General features: G+C 32.5%; 1 protein-coding gene and 1 pseudogene across 2 annotated transcripts; one reads left to right on the top strand and one right to left on the bottom strand.

Annotated features, from left to right (window-relative positions):
- Positions 1–10,568: 10,568 nt before the first annotated feature.
- On the bottom strand, positions 10,569–20,581 carry LOC148271345 (inhibitor of growth protein 5 pseudogene; annotated as a pseudogene). The gene has a single exon (XR_015825121.1). The product of XR_015825121.1 is annotated as an inhibitor of growth protein 5 pseudogene (transcript).
- LOC148271346 (inhibitor of growth protein 5-like) lies at positions 10,570–12,065 on the top strand. The gene has a single exon (XM_088241500.1). The coding sequence runs from the start codon at positions 10,719–10,721 to the stop codon at positions 11,553–11,555; it is 837 nt and encodes a 278-aa protein (XP_088097626.1). The 5' UTR covers positions 10,570–10,718; the 3' UTR covers positions 11,556–12,065.
- Positions 20,582–21,282: the final 701 nt, after the last annotated feature.

A 21,282-nucleotide genomic window follows, 5' to 3' on the forward strand; every position in this document is an offset into this window, starting at 1 on the left:
CTGCTGCGGGCCACTAACTGCCCACTGTCCCCGCCAACAGTGCCCCGTGGAAGCTGGGCACGGTCCTGGGACCGAGAACCTAGTACGTAACATCTGTCCGTCTAAACTTAAATAATAAATATTAAGACCGAACTTCAGGACTCGAGATGGGAAGTCCAACAAGCCGTTTAGTTCTAGATATATTTTATTTATTTATTTTAAAGAATTTTTTTTTAAATACAGTTTAAAGACAGACCAGCGAAGTTTCTAAATAAGAATCATACATATTATTTGATTGTGTTACAACAAAAGGGTGTGTTTATGTGTATTTGTATGAGAGTAAGTGTAGAAGTGTGTTTATGTAAATTAGTGTGGGAGTAAGTGTTCAGGTGTGTGTAAGTGTGAGAATCATTAAATAGTAAGTGGGATCGTATCGCAGCCAGAAATAATGAGTTTAAAAATCAATTAAGAGGCATGTAAAATATATCAATAGATGAAAAAAAACGTTTTAAATATTTTAGGTAACATTGAGAGTAAAATATTAATTTCGTGAAATATTTTAATTTAAAATGTCTTCTTATGGAAACGGTACGTAAATTTTAAAATAAAAGGTACTTCGCGTGAAGGAGTAATTGATAAAAGTTCCTATTTTCCGCAGACAGCCGGTGTCGAACCGGTGCAACATGTGGTAATGCACACGTTACCATGCAGGCTTTTATTAAATCCAACTCGTTGCTACCGGTATCAAATGTGCAAGGCTTTAAAAGTTACACGTACTGCAGCTACAAATCGAATAGCCTTCCAAACAATTATATTAAATACACATGTAATTAAGACGTTTATGTCTATCCTAAGAAAGTATTACGTAAGATCTTTCTAAGATACTATTATGTGTTATGTGGATTTACATTTACGGCGAAATTTTGGTGACTGTCTGCCTAAATGAAATCCATTCTCGTAGACCCCCATTTACATATCATTTTATTTATAAATTTATTGCATAATATTAGTAAAAATATTTAATAACAGATAATCTAGATAAAACTAGTGAATAGAAAATGAAAATGGAGCATTCTCTGTTTAGGATATTCTCCATCTAACATGGCTCGGCCTGTTCGAAGATGAAGATTTTTTTATCTTTTAAAGTATAAGTTATTCTATACTAATACAACAATAAAACAGGAACTAAAACTACTTAAATATAAATTCCTACCTAATTAAATGTAAGAAATTAATAATCGATATTATACTAATATAAAGTATATATGTGTGCCAAGAATACATGCTACTTAAACATAAATAATATGGTAAAATATATAATAAAAAACAAATATAAAGTAATGAAAAATATAAATAATATGTGTACCAATTATATAAAATACTACATTTATTGATCTACATATATTTTTTTTTAAATCTTTCGCTGCACTTATATGTGCAGTTATTTTTATTTTAAAATTCGTTTTACATTTTGAGTCTTTTATATTTGGCATTAAATTATTCAATAGCTGTAGCTCAATCACAAATAACTATCGACGTGCTTAAAAATATGCAAAGCATTTAAGCGATCACAATGAACAATAATTAATATGCTTAAGTTATCGCAGTTATAAGTCAACGCGTGTGTAATCTCTAAGTCAACGCTCGTGTCGGTTTCTTTTTTGTTTTTCTCGAAAACAAATACAGTTCACTGGCGAAAAATTGGCGTTTACCATAAAAAAATAATACAATATGAATAGAATGAATAGTAAGGAGTATCTAATACAAAAAAGTGAAAATTAAATTACAATCACTAAGGCGACTGCTTTTCTTGACATTTGGCTTGCCGACCGCCGGCTTAATGCAATGAATAAAATAAATATTAAATAAAAATAGCAGTTTTGGAATATTTTAGATATTTACACCGGTGAAATTCAAATATGTGATTGCGCAGCAGGATTATACGTCGCGAAACGTAAATGTTAGGTGTTCACAGATGTTGCATTGTGATCGCGAATACGAATAACAACCATGGTGAGAAATTGTTATCACGTCGCTTATTAGCACGCCGATGGTTATTTGTGATTGATCCACTGGGGGTCGATATAGACCACTCTGGGAATGACCGGTCTCAACCTTTTCTGAGTGAGTCTTGTTGTACCTCCTCCCCTCCTCCCCTCCTCCCCTCCTCCCCTCCTCCCCTCCTCCCCTCCTCGTATCACCTTTTTGGTTTTTAAATTTCTGCATTCGCGGTATGCACAATCTCATAATGTGGTATTGGGAATTCTTACACGCATTTTTCCTTGTAAATAACGGGAAGTTTACATAAACCACAGATATTCCGCACCACCATCACCGGCTTGATTTTGTGCTACAAAAAATATAATATTATCTTCATTAGCTTGTTGGAAAATGCCGCCTAAAGTAATCACCATCATTCCCTTTCCGCACCTAATGGCCCATAGGGCACTGTATTGGTTCACCAATCGCGGCATATCTTGATCATTTTTGTTACATGAAGGTAAGATGATCGATCTTACGGTTCAGGTGCCAGTCTAGGTACTTTGAAATATGCTAGTGTGAAAAGACCCTTTTAAATCAATATTTCATGTCAACCCTTTTAAATCAATATTTCACGACGATATTTTTTATCTAATTATTTTAGTTCGAAATTTTTATTATTTGAAAATGTATTTATTAACCCTTACGGATTATTACATTCATTAAACAAAAATAATACCTATGTAATTTTTTATTCATTCTCTGTTGTTAATAATAATATTTTTAACATCTTTTGTAAAGTTTGTCCGAGTCTTATGTTTAGTTTTGTCTGGTAGTTCATTGTATAATTTCAGTCCCCGGTTTATTAGTCTCGACTCTCGACTGTCCTTGTCTCATTTTAGAAAGTATTGTGTCTATGTTCTATTTTTTTTAAGCTTTAGTTCTTCGTCTACAATTATACCAGTGGCTAATTTATAAATAAATTTTAAGGATTGATAATAAATTTTAAGTTGAAAGAGTTCAGTTATATTTAAATTTATTTCAACAGAGAGGAAAAACATTTTTGAGAAGGGAATACTTCTCTTTTTATAAGTATTTCCTTCTCAAAAATGTTTTCCTCTCTGTTGAAATAAATTTAAGTATGAACAACTCCCTTGGGAGGAAATCCAGCCAGTCTGCAAGCATTTGGACATACTCAAACATTGTTGAGTTCAGTTATATTTAATTGTTTAGTTTGTTTATAGAGTTCTTTAGTTCTAAAGTATATACTTAGGGTAGGTCATATGACCTACCCGAAGTATATACTTACATTAATATTTTATTTTGATGTCTTTGTAGTCTGTTTATTTCATTTTGATTTCCTGTTCCCCATAGTAGTTGCATATAACGTATTTTAGTTTTTGGCCTTATACTTTAGATTTTTTCCGTTTTTGGAATAAAGTTTTTGAACAATATTTTGAGTTTGTCCAAATTTTTGTAGACAAGGACTGGATTCAACTCCCTGGGAAGCTGTTAATTTTAATCTATTACAACAGAGATGAAGAAAATTCGAGAGATTTAGCTATTTAACTTTACGGACATCAACAGATGAATGAATTTAAGGAATATAGATGTTCAAATATGGGTAGAACGGTAAATGTTACACAGTGTGTAAAGTGGCCACTTAAACCAGTCTATCACAGATCATAAGCCCTGTAGTTGCCTAGACTTATATATTATCTTGTCTAAAATGTTCTTTATCTCTGTTGTAATAAAGTTTTTTATTTTTAAAAAAAGACTAATTCATTCATTCGTTATTCTGTTTCCTATATTGTTGATTTATTTATTAACGGCCCAAGCCAATTCGTACAATTTACATGCATATTATTTTAACAAAAAAGAGTTTATACGTATAGAAAATAATTCTTAATAATAATAATCATGGTTTATTAAAAAAAAAAGTCAATTTCTTTGACTACTACATACGAACGGAGGTAATAGATTTCCCTGGATTATGTCTAGTCTGCCTTACTAGGTACAACCTGTTTTGAGGCAGACATTTTTATGCAAAAATAAACAACAACACGACTACCTTCTAGTTAATTTATTATAGAGTCATACAATATTTAAATACACCATTTATTATTTCAGAATGTTTTTGAGTAAGTTTTCCGATTTTTCTCTACTAAATAGGAACAAGGGTATAGATAAATAGTCTTGCAGCAGCTCAGTTTAGCCATGGCATTCCCCCACACTCTTTCTGACACTAACGAGAGTTCTGCGATACGCAGAAAGCTCCAGCCCAGACTCCAGAGACTCCGAGTCGCTGGAGGAGTTTACTAGTCTACTCATTCTTGACATTGGGGAATTAAAGCCATAGTTAGATTTGAAAACTTCGACACGCAAAAGATTATTGTTTCTAGTGACACGGGAGATTTTATTATTTTTGTAACTGTGTATAATTTTATAATTTATTGAATAGGCATTTACTTTGTATAATGACACAATTAAAACACAATCAATAAAAAACTTTGTTTTTAGACAACTTGAGTTTATTTTGAAGCACTACTAGTTTCGGAAGACTCAGTACCTTCCATCTACAGGTGTTATTTTAAACTAAATATAAATATACAGAAATTAAAAATCTAGCTAGTGACAGGGGTGGGAAGAGCTTATAAAAGAGGGAGGGGTTTATATAACAGGAATATTGTTAGTAATGGTGAGGGATTTTTGAATATAATGTTACCAATCGATGTTTTTTCCAAATTTAAATTTTTTGAGAAAAAAATTTTGGAGAGAAATTTAAATATTAGGATGAAAGAACATCGTCAACCCCTTACATCCGATACCCTCTCAAGATTTGCCAATCACATAATGAAATCGAACCATTATTTGATTAATATGAAATCAAACTCTTTCATTATTTTACAAATAATCATCGTCATCATCATTCCTTTTCAGCACCGAATGGTGCATAGTGCATAGGGCACTGCACTGGCACACCAATCGCAGCGTATCTTGATATTTTTTGTTACATGAAGGCAAGATGATCAGTCTCACGCTTCAGGTACCAGTCCAGGGACTATGAAATATTTTATGTGTAAAAATAACTTTTTAAATAAATATTTAATCGAACCCGAGACCTTTTGCATGGAAGACAAACGCGCTAACTATTACACCACGAGGCCGACGAACAAATAAAGGCCAAATAATAAATAACTTAGAAAATCTAGAAATACAAAAAAAATCGGAAAATACATTAATTAATAATATCATATTTAAAAATCCCTCACCATTACTAACAATATTTCCGTTATATAAACCCCTTTTTTTACTAGCTCCTCCCACCCCAAAGTTTTTTATTAATGATATATTTTAATGTGTAATTTCTCTTCTATTATTTTTTAAAAGTATTAAATGTTATTTTTTTACAAATTGTTATTCTTAATATTGTTATTGCATAATATGTAATTAGTAATTTTATTTTGCTGTTTTTCCCTGTTATTTATTATGACTTAACACGGGCGCAGACTTAAAATCCATAATAAGTTCAGGAATTCATTAACTGTAAATAAATTTTAAATTAATTAATAAAATATTTAAAAATAGCTCGGTTATGTAAACAACGCCGAACTGAATAAAATTACTTAGGTGTTTATTGTTATACATATCTAATGTTAGATAACCCTTTATCTACCTTGTTACCTCTAACATCAAGTTCACACAACTCGTTAAGAGAATTTAAAACAATACGATTTTATCAAGCACTTGCTGAATAAAAGTTATTTCAACGAATTTCTCGTAACGGAACAATATCTATGTATGTGCGAGAGTTACTAAGCAACAAGTGATTGATAATTCCAATATTGCCAACGTGGGTCAGACACCTTTTAGTAAGATATTTGAATGAATCAGCAGGTTAATAGAAAATTAATTATTACCTTTTTTTTTATAATTTACTATGTATATTCGTCAATTTTCCAAGTCACAGACCGCACTTGACCTTAGTTTAATATTAGTAATATTTACTTTGTAATCCACTATTGCATATACCTGCATATTACGTATACATATAAGATCTACTCTTCTTAGTGTTTATTTTTTGTAAATTGATACATACGAGTACATATTCATAAGGACCCGTCATAATAGATCTTCACAGGTTGCAGTGACGTGAGGGGCTTAAATAGCACTGACCCCCACCTCTAAGCATGAAGTATAGAAGCTTTAATATGTAAATTTTACCAACTATCAAATACCTAAATTAGATAAATGAGGTCTAGAATAGCAACCGCCCATGCACTCAGTAGCTGCAAGACTTGTTGTAATCTGACTCGTATTTGCTTTAAAATGAGTTTATTTATTTATTTTAATTAATTTAATTTAAAAAAATTGTAAATGGGGGCTAGATTTCCTACTGTTCATGCGCTCTGTAGCTGCAAGACGTGCTTTAATGTAGCTCCAATCTACTATAACTGAAATATATCACAATTGGAAATAAGGAACTAGAATCCCAACCGTCTTTGCGCTCTGTAGCTGCAAGACGCACTGGGATACTTATTTACTGTACAGCGCCCTTGAGGAGACAAAAATGGCGCCATATAAATTATGCAACTACAATAAGAATATATGATATGGAGGCAATACGTTGAATCAATGTTTGAAAATCCTCAAGAGACAAAACATGTCTTAATTATAAATTGCTAAACTAGATTCGATTTCCTCACATTTTTGGATGAAATACAAATATCGGTAAACGAGTGTGGATGTTGCTTTCAACGACTGTTACTTCAACATTTTGAATAGTTATTCCAGATAGTAGGGTTCTTCTCTCCCACGGGTTCATTCAATCTAGAAAGCGAGTTATGGAATTCGTTTATGAGATCAAAATATCATGGTATAGAAAGCGCCCTTAGATAAGACGATAAATTAACCATAATTATCTTTCTCTTGGGTTAGGAGTTAGGACGGGTCATGATCCACAACGTGCACTATCTAAATATATTTCAATCGAAATATCAATGACAGAAAATTGAGGTTTTGAAGAAGAGAAATTTGAAATTTTGTCAACATTTAGCTAGAACTCTCGTAGGCTAATCGTCTAATAAAATGCTAAAATAATTGTAAATTGCAACAAAATTTCCCAATAAAATTGGACAATAAAGAATCTAAATCACAACAATAATAGATATTAATAAAATTTAATCTCATTAAAATACCATTGTATTAACTCATTAATTACCGTGAATAACATTGTTAAAAGGTCCTCCGCACAAAAATATCTAAATTACTATTATATAATTTTGAATTCTTTTTCCTTAATCCTTACTGTTTTGTATAAATATATATAGGTAATAGGTATTAGTATTACAAAACATATTTAGGACATTTTTACGAAGTTAATGATCTGTCATTGGATGGTTTAAGGGGCCATTTGAGATAGTTGTCAATTGTAGCCAAGTCAACAGATGGAAGATTTAAGGAAATATGGTGGCTCTGAGGGGCTCGCGCGGGCCTTGTTAAATTTGACTTGGGCCGGCGAGCCCCTTGTTAAATGAAGAGAAATGAATATTCTCAGATTAAATCAGTACATAAATGCAATTTCAGTGGATGGTTTAAATGTATTTATTTATTATACATAAACATGAAAATTCTGCGCCAATCTTGGAACACTTCACTCTCGGTAGTCTGATCTGAGGTAGGTAAGTACATTTACAACTAATATTCAATATTTGATTTGTTGAATGAAATTTAGAGTAGAAAACTACTATAAAAAACAAGTCATATCTATATTTTGTCGTTTGATGTGCATATTAAGTATTTTTAATTATTATGTAATAGTGTTTTAAATAGTTAGAACAAAATTATACACCTCCCCCTCCCAACTACCTCCCCCCGCGATCACCTTGTCCTAGACGTCCACATTCCCTTTTCAAAAATGTATTTTTTTCTTTTGTATATTATATATATCTAAAGCATTATATATACGTAATATAATAATACTTTTTAAGCATTTCATATAAAAATGTAATTATTACTAAATTTGTTTAGAATACCGTCTCTGGTGCTGATTACTCTAATATAAAGGAGTTCATTATGATACATTGCCTTTGTCACTCTAGAACTTTAATTTTTACCTTTTTTTGTATTGTGTGCTAAAGCTATGGGTTTAAATATTCACGTTTTTTTTTTATATTTACCACTGAAATTTTTTGCTCATTTTGTGTATATACACAAGTTTAGAGTTTTGTATTTGTTTTTTTTAACAAAGTATGCCTTTAGGCATAAGCCGTTGAAAAAAAACATTGGTAAAAAAGTTTCGTGAAAGAACAGGCGCTTTCATTTATCTGATAAAAATCAATTGCGTCGGTGAGACTTTACGGTTGCACTTTTACTGCCGTTAGGTCTATAATTACAGTTTTTTTTTTTTTATTACGTAATTTATTATATTTATAATACGCAAAGTGAGATGCCTTCACCATTTTCTGACTTTAAAATACACCATTCCATATTCCATCTCCGTCACTTGTGCCACCCGCCACACTGCGCTAGGTCGCTCCAGATTACATATTATAACAAGTCCAGTATAGTTGCAGCAAATGCAACTTTTCTCTCAAATTCGTATAAAATGGATACTACAGCCAGCACTTCTTAAGTACGAGTAAATACCTACATACGAGTAGATATAACCTGTTTGCTATACGGTTGGTTAAAACAAAACTGTAGGTATGGTTGGGTGAGGAGAAAAGTGTCGCGTGTAATAAGTGCCACTTGGTGTATTTCAGCCTATGTGCAATTTTCAACGCCTATGCATCCTATTCATGGACACCCCGGCACATGCACAGTACCTTTGCAAAAAATGTATCGAGCTTAAGGAGTGACCTTATAGTTTAGCTGGAGGGTAAGCAAATATATTTGTCCGGAAAACCCCTTTGGATACATATGGAACAACGATCTGACTTCATGCCACCGTCATTAGTTGTCTTTGGTGAGTTGTCCTGATTGGATTACACAGAGACTCGCATTTTGATTTTTTCGTCAATCGTTGATCCTAGCGGTCACAAGTGCGTATAGATTTTTTTTTGCGCAAAAAAATTCTTTCGGATACCAAAGAATTTTGGATAGCTTCCAACTTTGAAAATATTCATGTAAATTTATTCGAATAAATTATTATCGAATGAAAAACCGTGTAATATTTTGAAAACTTCAAACTAAGGCGGTTTTTAAAATATGTATATTCATCGGCAGCCTCCGCGGTATAGTAGACAAGACGCTTGACTTACACAAGGAAGGTTCCGGGTTCCGATACCCGGAGAGAACATAAAAATTAAATATGATTTTTCTCAAGCCTGGGAGTTCTGAGATGTAATTCACCACTGTGATTGGGCTTCCTGGCATGTCGCGGTGCAAAAAAGTCCACGTAAAGCGGCATTTAACATTTTTTACCCCTCGCCTAAATTTCTTTTTTTTCCAAATTCCTTTCCATCAGTTTTCTCCTGAAGAAGTGAAACCGCTACCTAAAGCCTGGTGTGCGACAGAGACAGAAAATGACATGTAGAGGAAGAGAGCGTCGTTGAACTGCTAAAAGCAGCCCTTGAACAAAAATAGTCAATGAATCTTTTTCTTGGAACCAGAAGAAGAAAAATCCGCTTTGTCCGCAATTGTAATACGAAAAATGTTTTACAAGGGGATCTTCTACTTTGGTTTGTCAAAATTGTGATTTTGATGACGATTAATAGTGTAAATGTTATTAAATCATCATATTTTTCATATAGATTATTGTTTTGAAGTATTGTTTTTTTGCAAGTTGCTTATTTATTTATATGTATTGGCACTTTTTACCTCGCACCCTTTAAATTTTCACTCCGCCGACGACAGGGTATAAATTGTCATTTGATTTCTCAAGAAATTTATTTTTTTACCGCACGGAGTAACGACATTATTTTAAATAAAAACTATGCCGCAATAATGTAATTACAAGTTGTTAAACTCAGAGTTCTTTTAAACACAAATTATTCAACCCAATGTAAAAAACAACACTTTTTCCTCCCCACCACACCCTACCAATGGCCCAATACATGTGAAAATTTGAACTTACACAATATACCTAATAACCATATATTATTTCAATGTAAATAAATAAAATAAAATAGTCTATCACTCTTGCATTTCAAATCTAGTTCAGGGACTACACAATAATTCAGTGTCTACCTATATATTATTATCAATATTCCTCTTCTTTTCATCACAAAACCTTTTTTTTCCCTAATCCACCACTCCATTCTGAGTTATGTAATGGTTACTGCGTTCCACTAAAATCTACAGACGAAAAATACAAGTATGAAATGCATGCGATTTTGTGCCAAGTGTTATATTAATTTACCTAAACAATATTATCAATATTAAACACCACTAGAAGTTTTTATTTTATAATATAAAACGAGTTTTCTGTTTCCACATTAATTTATATTGTATTGCTACAGACGATAGATTTCAGTAAATGAATTTGATTTTATCCAACCCCTAAATTATTATGAGTTGAAAACAAAATAATATTTTAAGCAAGAACCTACCGACGACACCGATGAATGCATTTGGTAGCCACATAATATTTAAAAACTTAAACTCATGTTTACGTCCGTTTTGTCAATGTCTTTTTGACGTTTTATATTTTAATCGCGGGAATATGCACGCCTGGTTAATAACATTTTTTTTTAATTCTTTTAAAGATAATTCAGTTATAATTTGTTTTTGATAAACCTTAAAGTGTACCTAACAAAATGACGTCAGCTATTTATTTGGAACATTATCTGGACAGTTTACAACATTTACCGATAGAACTGCAAAGAAACTTTAAATTGATGAGAGATCTCGACGATAGGGCTCACGGCCTGATGAGAACGATAGATTTCACAGCCGACCAATTACTTCCCGATATACCTTCCATGGACAACACCTCCAGAAAGGAAAAGGTCAATTCTATTCAGGGGCTTTTTAATAAGGCTAAAGAATACTGCGACGACAAAGTTCAACTCGCTATTCAGACATACGAACTGGTCGACAAGCACATCCGGCGGCTAGATGCTGATTTAGCGCGGTTTGACGCTGAAATTCAAGACAAAGCTTTAAACTCCAGGGCAGCGCAGCAATCCTCTTCTGGGGACCAAGACACCGGAACCGCGGGGACTAAACGAGGAAGGAAGAAAATTAGAGGAGGGGGTAAGTCGGGTGCCGTCGGATCCACTGGAAAGAAGAAACGTTCTGGAGCATCTAGCGATGATGAGGGCACAAATAGCGGACGTAATGCAGCTGCCAATAAGAGGAAACTTCAAAGAAAGGGCATTGGAACAGGTGTCGGGGGAGTAAAGGGTCAAGATGACGATGATGACGAACTGTCGTCGGGTTTGGGCCACCCTAGCGACGTGCTGGACATGCCGGTGGACCCCAATGAGCCGACGTACTGCCTGTGCCACCAGGTGTCGTACGGAGAGATGATCGGCTGCGACAACCCCGACTGCCCCATCGAGTGGTTCCACTTCGCCTGTGTGGGGCTTACCATCAAGCCCAAGGGCAAGTGGTACTGTCCCAAGTGTACGCAGGACCGTAAGAAAAAATAAGAAGCTCCTTTTTTAATTTCACAGAACAGAATCGTGGGTCAAACAAAAATACTTTTAATCTACTCATTATTAGAGGGAAGGTGTTCTTGAATACTAAATTTTATACTTGTTAAATCCTCGCCTCTAAGGCAGTTTTGGTTTACTAGTTTGTAAGAAGAAAATATTTATACACAGAGCTCAATATATCGGCTTGAAAACCAAATAAGTGAATAGATTAATTAATTGTATCGATATGTTTAGCACGACCTGTTAAACTCTAAACTGTTGATCAATAGTAAATTTATAGGTTTTTCAAATCATTATTTACAATATATTTAAGAATATTCATTCAATATTGAAGTAGTACTGTTTTTTTAAAAGATTCTATGACGTTATTAGTAAGAAATCGAAGGACTAATATACTAATATATAACTTACTGAGGAAATAGATCTTGCCTCTAATCTTAATAGACGGGTTTTAAGAATTAAATACTTGTTCATTTAATGGTACACATCAGTCCATTTTTATAACACCACTTTTTTTATTTTAACATTTGTCCAGGCCCTGACGCAGAGACCCGGGACCTGAAGGTAGAAAGTTAACAATTAACCTAACAATCGACCATATTGTGTTGTAATTTCTTCAACTAAGTAACTTCAAAACGAGCATTTTTTGAGTTATCTTTTTAGATAACTCAAAAAATGCGTTTTTACACATATTTGTATCTTCCTCCATGAATGCTACAAATAGGCAAGTCATGATTCATTACAATCTTATTATGATGATTTTAATTAATCATGTTCTTTGTGTTGAAGATCTCAAATAATTATCTACTCTTTTTCTGAAAATGATTTTTTACTGAACAGTTTTACATCACCTAACTGCATCTGGGCTCTGTTCCCAAGTTAGGAAAAATGTCTTATGAAAAATACCTTCTGTACTAATGTGGCTTAGAAAATCAAAACACTTTTCTCTATAGTCTAAAGCGGCTTGTTATGCAAAGTCAGGTTTTTACTTAATTTCTTCTAAGCAAAGCCTCTTGTTTGATTTTTCAATCACTGGATCTGTCTCTGCCGAAAAGTTTCACATTATTTTTCCATAAATTTGACTTTTCACTATGGATAATTCTGTTTACTACTTTTTTCCATAGCTTTGCAATTCTCGATTTAACATATGAATAATTATATTATATCTTCTAGGTATTTTATCTTAGACTTTTAAATCTCAGAAATTGTTCCCAGTTTGTAATACACAGATTGTAGAAATTAGCTAAAAATATAATGTTTTCAGCATATACAGGGTCGAAAAGCACATATCCTGGGTACTTCTAATCTAGTCCTGGGAAATAAAAAAACCTAAAACAGTGTGCTACCAAAATTAGCATACAATAGATTATAACGAAATATTTTGTATTATTTTCTGACACACTCTATTATTTTCTAAAGAAAACGTTTATTAATTGGTATTATGGTGAGATATTTTTTCACTCACAATATTACGTATGTATCTTAGTTATGCTGATGATATGTCTGCTGAAATATGACATTAAAAATATTACTCACATTATAATTTGCTTTTATGTACATTAAAATAGTCATCATATTTATAAGTATGATCTTAATATTATTGAGATAATTTAAGAGACATAGCGTTAACCGTTTGTTATAAATCAATAATTTTAATACTATTCTTATAGAATAACAATAAGTACTTTCTGTCAAATGGCAATTTAAATGATATAATAGAAAAATATCATTAGAAAACTGTTTTTTATGCAGAATTTATTTTAAGATTTTAAATCAAAATTAATATTTTAATGGAATCTAATTATTAAATATAAAATTAAGATGATTATCAATATAAAATGTATTATTCTGTGAACTATTGAAACTTAGGTATATTAATTTAATGTGACTAATAAAATATATACATTGTAACTTAATACATTGTATGCACAATTGAAACCAATGTACGGAATTAAATTATACATATTTGTAGTTCGAATCAACTAAACTCTATAGAGCCTTAATAATCAAGGTTCGTTAAAATGACAGATTATAGTTTCAAACATTTTTGTAAATAAAAAAAAACAATATGCTTTTATATTTACATTTCCTATTTGCCGATACATAATCATAGAACCCAAATTAAAAACAGTATCATAAGTGATATAATAAAACATAATTGCAATTTTATATTCATTTTATTTTTCATTAGTTCATCCAAAGATTGTTTTTTCCAATATCTTTTTTTGCATTTAATGTTCTCTTTGATGGGCATAAACTAATTTATTTTTATACGTGTTTTTTAACCCCTGAACTCCTTTCATGCATATATTAATAATATTACCTTTATATTGTTTGTTTTTACTTTTATTCATTTTAGTATATATGTACAGTGCCAGCAAAAATAATTTTTACACATGTGTAGCTAAAAAAAACTTTCATGTAAAATGCATCATGAATTCACTCGCCGTTCCCGCCATATAAATGTTCTTAATAAAAATGTGCAGCATTAGCTTATTACAGGCAACCTTTACCTACCCAATCAATGCTTATTTTGCATCGCGGGCTGTTACAGTGAGGTTGTCTGTACTTGCTCCGACCGGCCAGTGTTTTTTTTTTACATCTTAAAAGTTGAAGTCTAACATCTTAATTTCCACTGCGTACGATCGGTCAGAATAAGCTTAAAATGGAAGAATAATCCCGTGCCTTGACTCTGGCTAGAGTAGAGAGACTCAGTGATTGCTGTATTCAGAGATCTAGGCGTTTCAAGAGAGGTCATTTATCAACGGAAGCGGTCGGTGACGTCATTACCACCGGGACTGTTCCGCAGAGGAAATCAGGCTCTGGTGCACCTAAGACTTCAACGAAGACTGATTTCTGAAAACTTCTAAAGTGTGAAGTGATATCAAATCCTTTTGTAAGTATCGTAGTACTCAAAAACAATACTTTGAGCTCCTCCAGAACATCACTACTAGAACGTTTCGTCACGACCTGCAGAAGGACCTAGGTCTATATCCAAGTCGCCGCGCCGCAAAGAAACCCCTGCTCACAGCAGCATTGAAGCAGAAAAGGCTAAATGTCTGCAAGAAATATAAAGTTAGTAAATCTAAAAAGTGATATTTAGTTATTTAGTGATGAGAGCACTTTCCAGTTGGTCAGGGGAGGTTCAAAGATTGTTCGGCGTCCTAGTACCGTGTTGTGACACTACTCTGATAACTAATAATAATAATAATTATCAAATAATTTACACTTATTTGTTCATAAATTGGTTCTTTAACTTTAGAGTTATACGTCGACCGGTTTCGAAAATACTTCCTCATCACTGTGACTTGAACTAACTTAGAATTACTCGCGTTACTATTTATATTATGAAATATTGTATGAAAGAAACAGAAGAATGAAAAAAGGCGAGAGAAATAGCATAATATGATTTATTATGGAGAGTTTTGATATATAACTCTAAAGTTATAGTGGTTTATACAAATTTATAAATAAATACGTCATACCACAAAGTGAAAAATGTTTTTGATGTTAAAAATATAATATACAATTTATTCGGTACGACCCGAAATTTACGGTTAAGACTGAAACACCCTGACAGTATGGCCGGTGTGGGGCGCTTTCAGTGGAAGGAAGGGTAGAGGAGGTTTGTACTTTCTTCTTAACAATGTAACTATAAAAACAAGTACATAACTATATTAAGCTTTAAGAGGAAAGTTTCCTTAATTTTTGGGCCGTTCATCAGTTATTTTATGCATCATGGGACCTTTGCCCACAAAGTCAAGGGCGAGAAAAAGTTTCTCAATTACCATAACATTAATATTTTAAAGTGACCAGGTAATTCTCCTGACATTACCCAGTCGGAAATGCCTGAAATTACATTAAAAACAAGGTTCGAGAAACACAACCTAGCAATATCGGCGATCTTAAGGAGGCTGTAGATAGCCATGGACTTCACCAACTTCAGCCAGCCTTACTGAATCCTTTTTTGACATCCACTGACTAATTTACAGCCTTTCGGAAAAAAGTAACTTTTTGGAAAAATCACATTTTAGAAAAAAAAAAAAAGTAGATATATGTCCTTCGTTAAATAAAAACACTGCTGAGGAAATTATTTTAACTAAAACAGAACATTCAACTTTATTGGAAGAAAAGATTGAATATTATGACTGGATATGAAATCCCTTTGGGGCAATTGATACTTCCAGGGATACATCGAATTGTGAATTTTCGTATCAAGAAAAACAATTAATTACTCTATCAACAGATCGTACCCTAAAAATAAAATTCTCAGAAATAACTCTGGATGAATTTTGCTCAATAAGAATAGCCAGCAAAATTTATTACAATTTTCAACCTCATATTTGTGTGAGCTAGGGTTTACGACATCAACCAATATTAAAATGAAGAAATGTGAAAGACTTAGCAATTTGGATGAAGAAATCAGAGTAACTTATCAAATATTAGACCCAATATTGCTGAAATTTGTAAAAGCCGAACAAGCTCAGGTGTCATAAATCATTTTTGCCAGCACAAAAGTATTGGTAATGGGTAAAAAGAAAAGGGTTTAAATGTAACAAAATAAGTTATGACATAAATAAAACAAAGCGCATTCATAATACATGTATTATTATAAAATAAAATATTTATTGCAACAACGCATCATTTACAGGATAAAACCATAAAAATATCAAATAATATTGATTCAGTCATTAGATACAATTTATTTACCTTTACAAGATAACAAAAAATAAATTAAAAACTGTTACCAAACTTACAACTCTTATCTATACACAAGTTGTCACTTACAAAAATAGATCCCTCATACTCGTATTAACATTGAGATCGACATAGGAAATCAAATTATGATTCATATTTAAATTTAGATGAAGTAAAAGATGGCACTCCGCGAAGGTGGAAACGATTCTACTCAGTCTGTTGTCCTCTAATCACAGAGCCATGAGCCAGATACACATTGCCATGAGCACTCTATACTCCAGCAGGGCAGTAGCCCTGCTGAGGCGAAAAGTGGTATCTTCTAAATTGCAAATTTTACAGGACATTACTATTTTATGCTCGGCCAATCTGAATTTTTTTTTTTTAAATTACGAGAGATTTATATTTGAGAAGCAAAAATGACTTGTTGGCTTAGTAAATATGTGAGGCTATCGAAGATATCTATTAAGGGCATTTAGCAGAATAAGGGACAGTTAGTAGGTACAATTCTAAAACTTTGCCTCAAAAGTAACTTTAAATACCAAGGACTGTAAAAAAAAATCTTATCAAAACCTTTAATTCGTATGAACAACAAAATTGAACAGAGTAAAGATTATGAAAGAAAAAAAATTGCCTACAAACATAAAAATATTTTATTTAGAAGATGGGAATTTTTAAAATTACAACATTAAATTTAAATTGATATAATCTTTACAAACTGGGAAAATGTTCCTTCCGTTTATAAATTATTTCATTTTATTCAATAATGTTGGTTGCTAAAAGGGTGACCAATTTTCATAGAAACTTATTTAATATATTTCATTACTAAATAAAGGTTGTGTCAATAATAAAACCCAATAAAAAAATTAAAATTTCATGATCGATTTTATCATGTAGGTGGCGTTTTAAGCAAAATATGTTATTATTTCTAGATCATAAATTCATGGTTTTATTAAAATTGTCAAGATTGAAATTTCTAAATATACTTTTATAATACTGTCCACATTATATAATTATTCAAATCAATTAATTAATAGAAAAAAAAACCTAGTTATTATCAAACACATAGTAGCAATTTCACTTTTAATTTTTAAAAAAAGATTGCGTAATTGAAAATAGAGAATATTAAAAAAAGTTAAAGCAATATCTGACTCATATAATTAAATAATATAAAGCAGATATTGATTTTTAAAGACAATTTCAGACAATTCAACCCTTCCGAAATTTGTGAATTATTTGAACACCAAACATTTGTCCAGAATATATTTTGAATTTTTGGAATTGGAAAAAACATTTTAAGATATAATTATTTATACATGTAAGGTTGAAATGTTTATTTGATCAAGAGAAAACTTGTTTGATTTTTTAAAATTAGTCTTTTAATTTATGTTTATTTTATATTGCCACTTGTTTCAATAACGGTACCATTTTTATGTTTAATTTTTTAAGAAATTTAAACCATCATTCTTTTACTAATCTCATGGGACACCACTGGTTTTCCCAAATAAGCTCAAATAACGTCAGTGGCAAACCCCTCTAAAATACGAAGGTTAAGTTCCAACACCTATACAAAAAATATTAATTTAGTAATCGCCATTTTCTGAAATATCAACACAAGTATCATAATATACAATGACTTATAATAAAAAGACATGCTGTACATATACTGAGTTCATCTATCATCATAACAAATATTGTGTTGCCCTTGAAAAAAAAGTGACGGCAATCATTCATATAAGAAAGAGATATTCATATTCCCTTAGTTCATAATTATGTATGTGTAACTCATAACCATAGAAACGACACTAGTTGGCACCTATTAAAATTTTAAAAGGTGTGCTTAAAATAAAGCTAGTTAAATTGTGCTCACGTAGAAGGGCATATATCTTATGAACTTTATAATCTAAAAAAAAAAATTTTAAACTTTTTTATTTAAGCGTAAAATGGTATAGCATTGAGGTACCATTGACAATCATTGAATCTTGTGAAATAGGCATTGTTTTATTTTAAAAAAATAAAAAAAAAACAATAAAATTGACTTAATAAATATTTTCCTGAAAAAAATTGTTGAATTACTTTAAAAAATACAAAATCACATATACCCTTCTACGTGGGCATAATTAAATTGTTTACTTATTCCATAAATTTATTGTATTTACGAATGAAACGTTTTCATCTATTTTGTTTTTGACAGTTGCAATGCAATTAAAGTGTTTTTTCGTCACACGCGACTTCATATTTCTGCCTTGCATCACGTCTTATCACTGTGAAAGTCCGTAAGTGAATTATGGCACCCACGAATTGAAATGTCATTTTATTTGCGCTATTAACATGTCTATTTAATTATACGTCATTTCATTTAAATAATGAAGCATTTTGGTTTATATTCAATTTTTTTTAAGTTTCTGGATTTTATTGAAAATCCATGATAGAGGGGTTTTGAAATGAACGACATAATTCTAAGGTACGTACTAAAATTCTAAAGAACACAAATTTTAGAAGTGAGTTGGATTTGACTTAAAATATTATTCCAATACAGACTTGTAGATTTTCTCTATAGGAACAAACCGATCATGGATCCGCAACAGACAACCAGCCTTTTTGCTGTAGAGACCGGGACCACACTCTTAACGTAAAAACAAAATGGGTGAAATCAATGTCGCTTGTTCTACATTCATGTTTAGTATCGGCACCAATATCTGCTCCTCTGCTGAGCCATATGAGTTATTTCAATTGTGACTTTCAATATACAAGGATGATCGCAACCACAGTCCAAACAATTGTAAATAAATCTTAAATATAATTACATGCATATTTTTTTACTAATAAATAAATACATTATAAAAGAGGGTAAGAATATACTTCACCCCCGGATACTTGTAATAAAATGAGATTCTGACTGTTTAAAAATTTAAAATCTGGAATGTTCAATCAATGCAACGTCATTAATTTATGAAATACATTTACAAAACTAATAAGTCTTTATTTTTTCATTTATAATACTTAGGCCAAATAAAACCCACGGACATACCCGATGGCTTTGTTGCTCAGTCAGGAAAGTGTCCCCTACTAATTAGCTTATTAATTTTAAATGACCGATTGGAAAAAATCATATATTTTTTAAAAGAATCTAGTACTTTCTGAATACATATATTTCAGATTTATTCATTTTTTTTCAATGAAGAAATGCAATATAAAATTTCATAACAATAAAGGCAAGAAATTGATAAATAAAATTAAACAAACCTTATAACCCGCTTTGATGAAAAGTAAACAAATTATGTAACAATCAGTCTACGAAATACAATAATAATAATCCTTAATGTACCTTATTTGTACAAACATAACAATATGTGGAATGGCTCGTATTTACTTCTTCTTGCGGTCTTGCGTACACTTGGGGCAGTACCACTTGCCCTTAGGCTTGATGGTGAGCCCCACGCAGGCGAAGTGGAACCACTCGATGGGGCAGTCGGGGTTGTCGCAGCCGATCATCTCTCCGTAGGACACCTGGTGGCACAGACAGTACGTCGGCTCGTTCGGGTCCACTGGCATGTCCAGCACGTCACTGGGATGGGCTATCCTCGAAGACTCGGGGCTGTCGTCGTTTTCTTTGACGGCTCCGACGCCAGTTCCGATACCTTTACGTTGATGTTTCTTCTTGACAGAAGCTCCGCCCCTGGCGGCGGCGGCCGGCCCCTCCTCGTCGCTGGAGGCCCCGGAGCGCTTCTTCTTCCCGGCGGCGGTGGTGCCGGCTTTTTCTCCACCTTTTACTTTCTTCCTGCCCTTTTTCTGGCTCGGGGCGCCGGCTTCCCCCTCCGCCCTCTCTTTCTGAGCCATACGGGAATGCATGGCATTATCCTGTATTTCCCTCTCGAACCGAACTAAATCTGAATCCAATCGCCGGATGTGCTTGTCTACGAGTTCGTACGTCTGGATGGCGAGTTGAACCTTATCGTCCCCGTATTCTTTAGCCTTGTTAAATAAGCCTTGAATGGCGTTCACTTTCTCTATCCTCGCTTCGTTGTCCAACTTGGAAACATTTGGAAGAAATTCATCCGCCATTAAATCGATTGTCCTCATCAGGCTGTGAGCTCTGTCATCTAAATCGCGCATTAATTTAAAATTTCTTTGCAATTCGATAGGTAAATGTTGTAAGCTATCTAAATATAGTTCTAAATAAGCAGCCGACGTCATCTTGAAGCGAAGTCACCTTTACTAACGTTAACAATTGATAAATGTCGAGATTTACAAGTCATGAAAATAAAATAAAAACTTTAAACAATTCTTTTTCTAGCAAACCGATACACTTTCGAAATTCAAAATGGCACACTTACGTCAAAAACGTAAACATTAAACAAGGAATAATTGGTCGTTCATAAAACAAATTTCAAGCCAGTTATTTCTTGAAGTACTTACTTTTGAAAAAGTGTTGCCGTTTGAATATTGTTTTTCATACATCGTTATTTGATTTATTAGAAACAATAGCAAACAATATATTTCATGTTAGCGGCATTCGTGGTGTAGTGGTCAAGACGCTTGACTCACACGCGAAAGGTTCCGAGTTCGATTCCCGTAGAGAACACAAAAATTTAAAATCAGATTTTTCAGAGTAATTCACCACTGTAATTGGGCCTCCTGGCCTGTTGTGGTGCAAAAAAAAACATAAACTAAAGCTTATAAAGTTATTAACAAAAATCATGAAAACTATTTCGTGTTTATTTGCAAAAAATAACATTTCCTCACCCACATGATACACAACTATTATGTATTTGTATTTTAAAAGAATTTAATTTTCAGTACAAAATTGTGTTGCACAAATGTCGTGATCCGTACATTATGTAAGGCTGAGATAAGCATTATCGATAAAATCAAGAAAGGAGCTCTACATTAGTTTGGACATGTAGAGCGAATGGACAGTGAAAGAAAAGCCAAAATGATTTACGATACAAATGCTGGTAGATGCAGAAATAGAGAAAAATATATGGTATGACCCAATCCAGCAAATACGTGAAGATGGATATGT

The sequence above is a fragment of the Micrasema longulum genome, unplaced genomic scaffold (genome assembly GCF_059751315.1).
Source record: "Micrasema longulum isolate JH-2025_06_02 unplaced genomic scaffold, ASM5975131v1 h1tg002922l, whole genome shotgun sequence".
Lineage (NCBI taxonomy): Eukaryota > Metazoa > Arthropoda > Insecta > Trichoptera > Brachycentridae > Micrasema > Micrasema longulum.

Coding starts and splice junctions, on each gene's coding strand:
- LOC148271346 (XM_088241500.1), top strand. CDS start 10,719: ATGACGTCAGCTATTTATTTGGAACATTATCTGGACAGTTTACAACAT.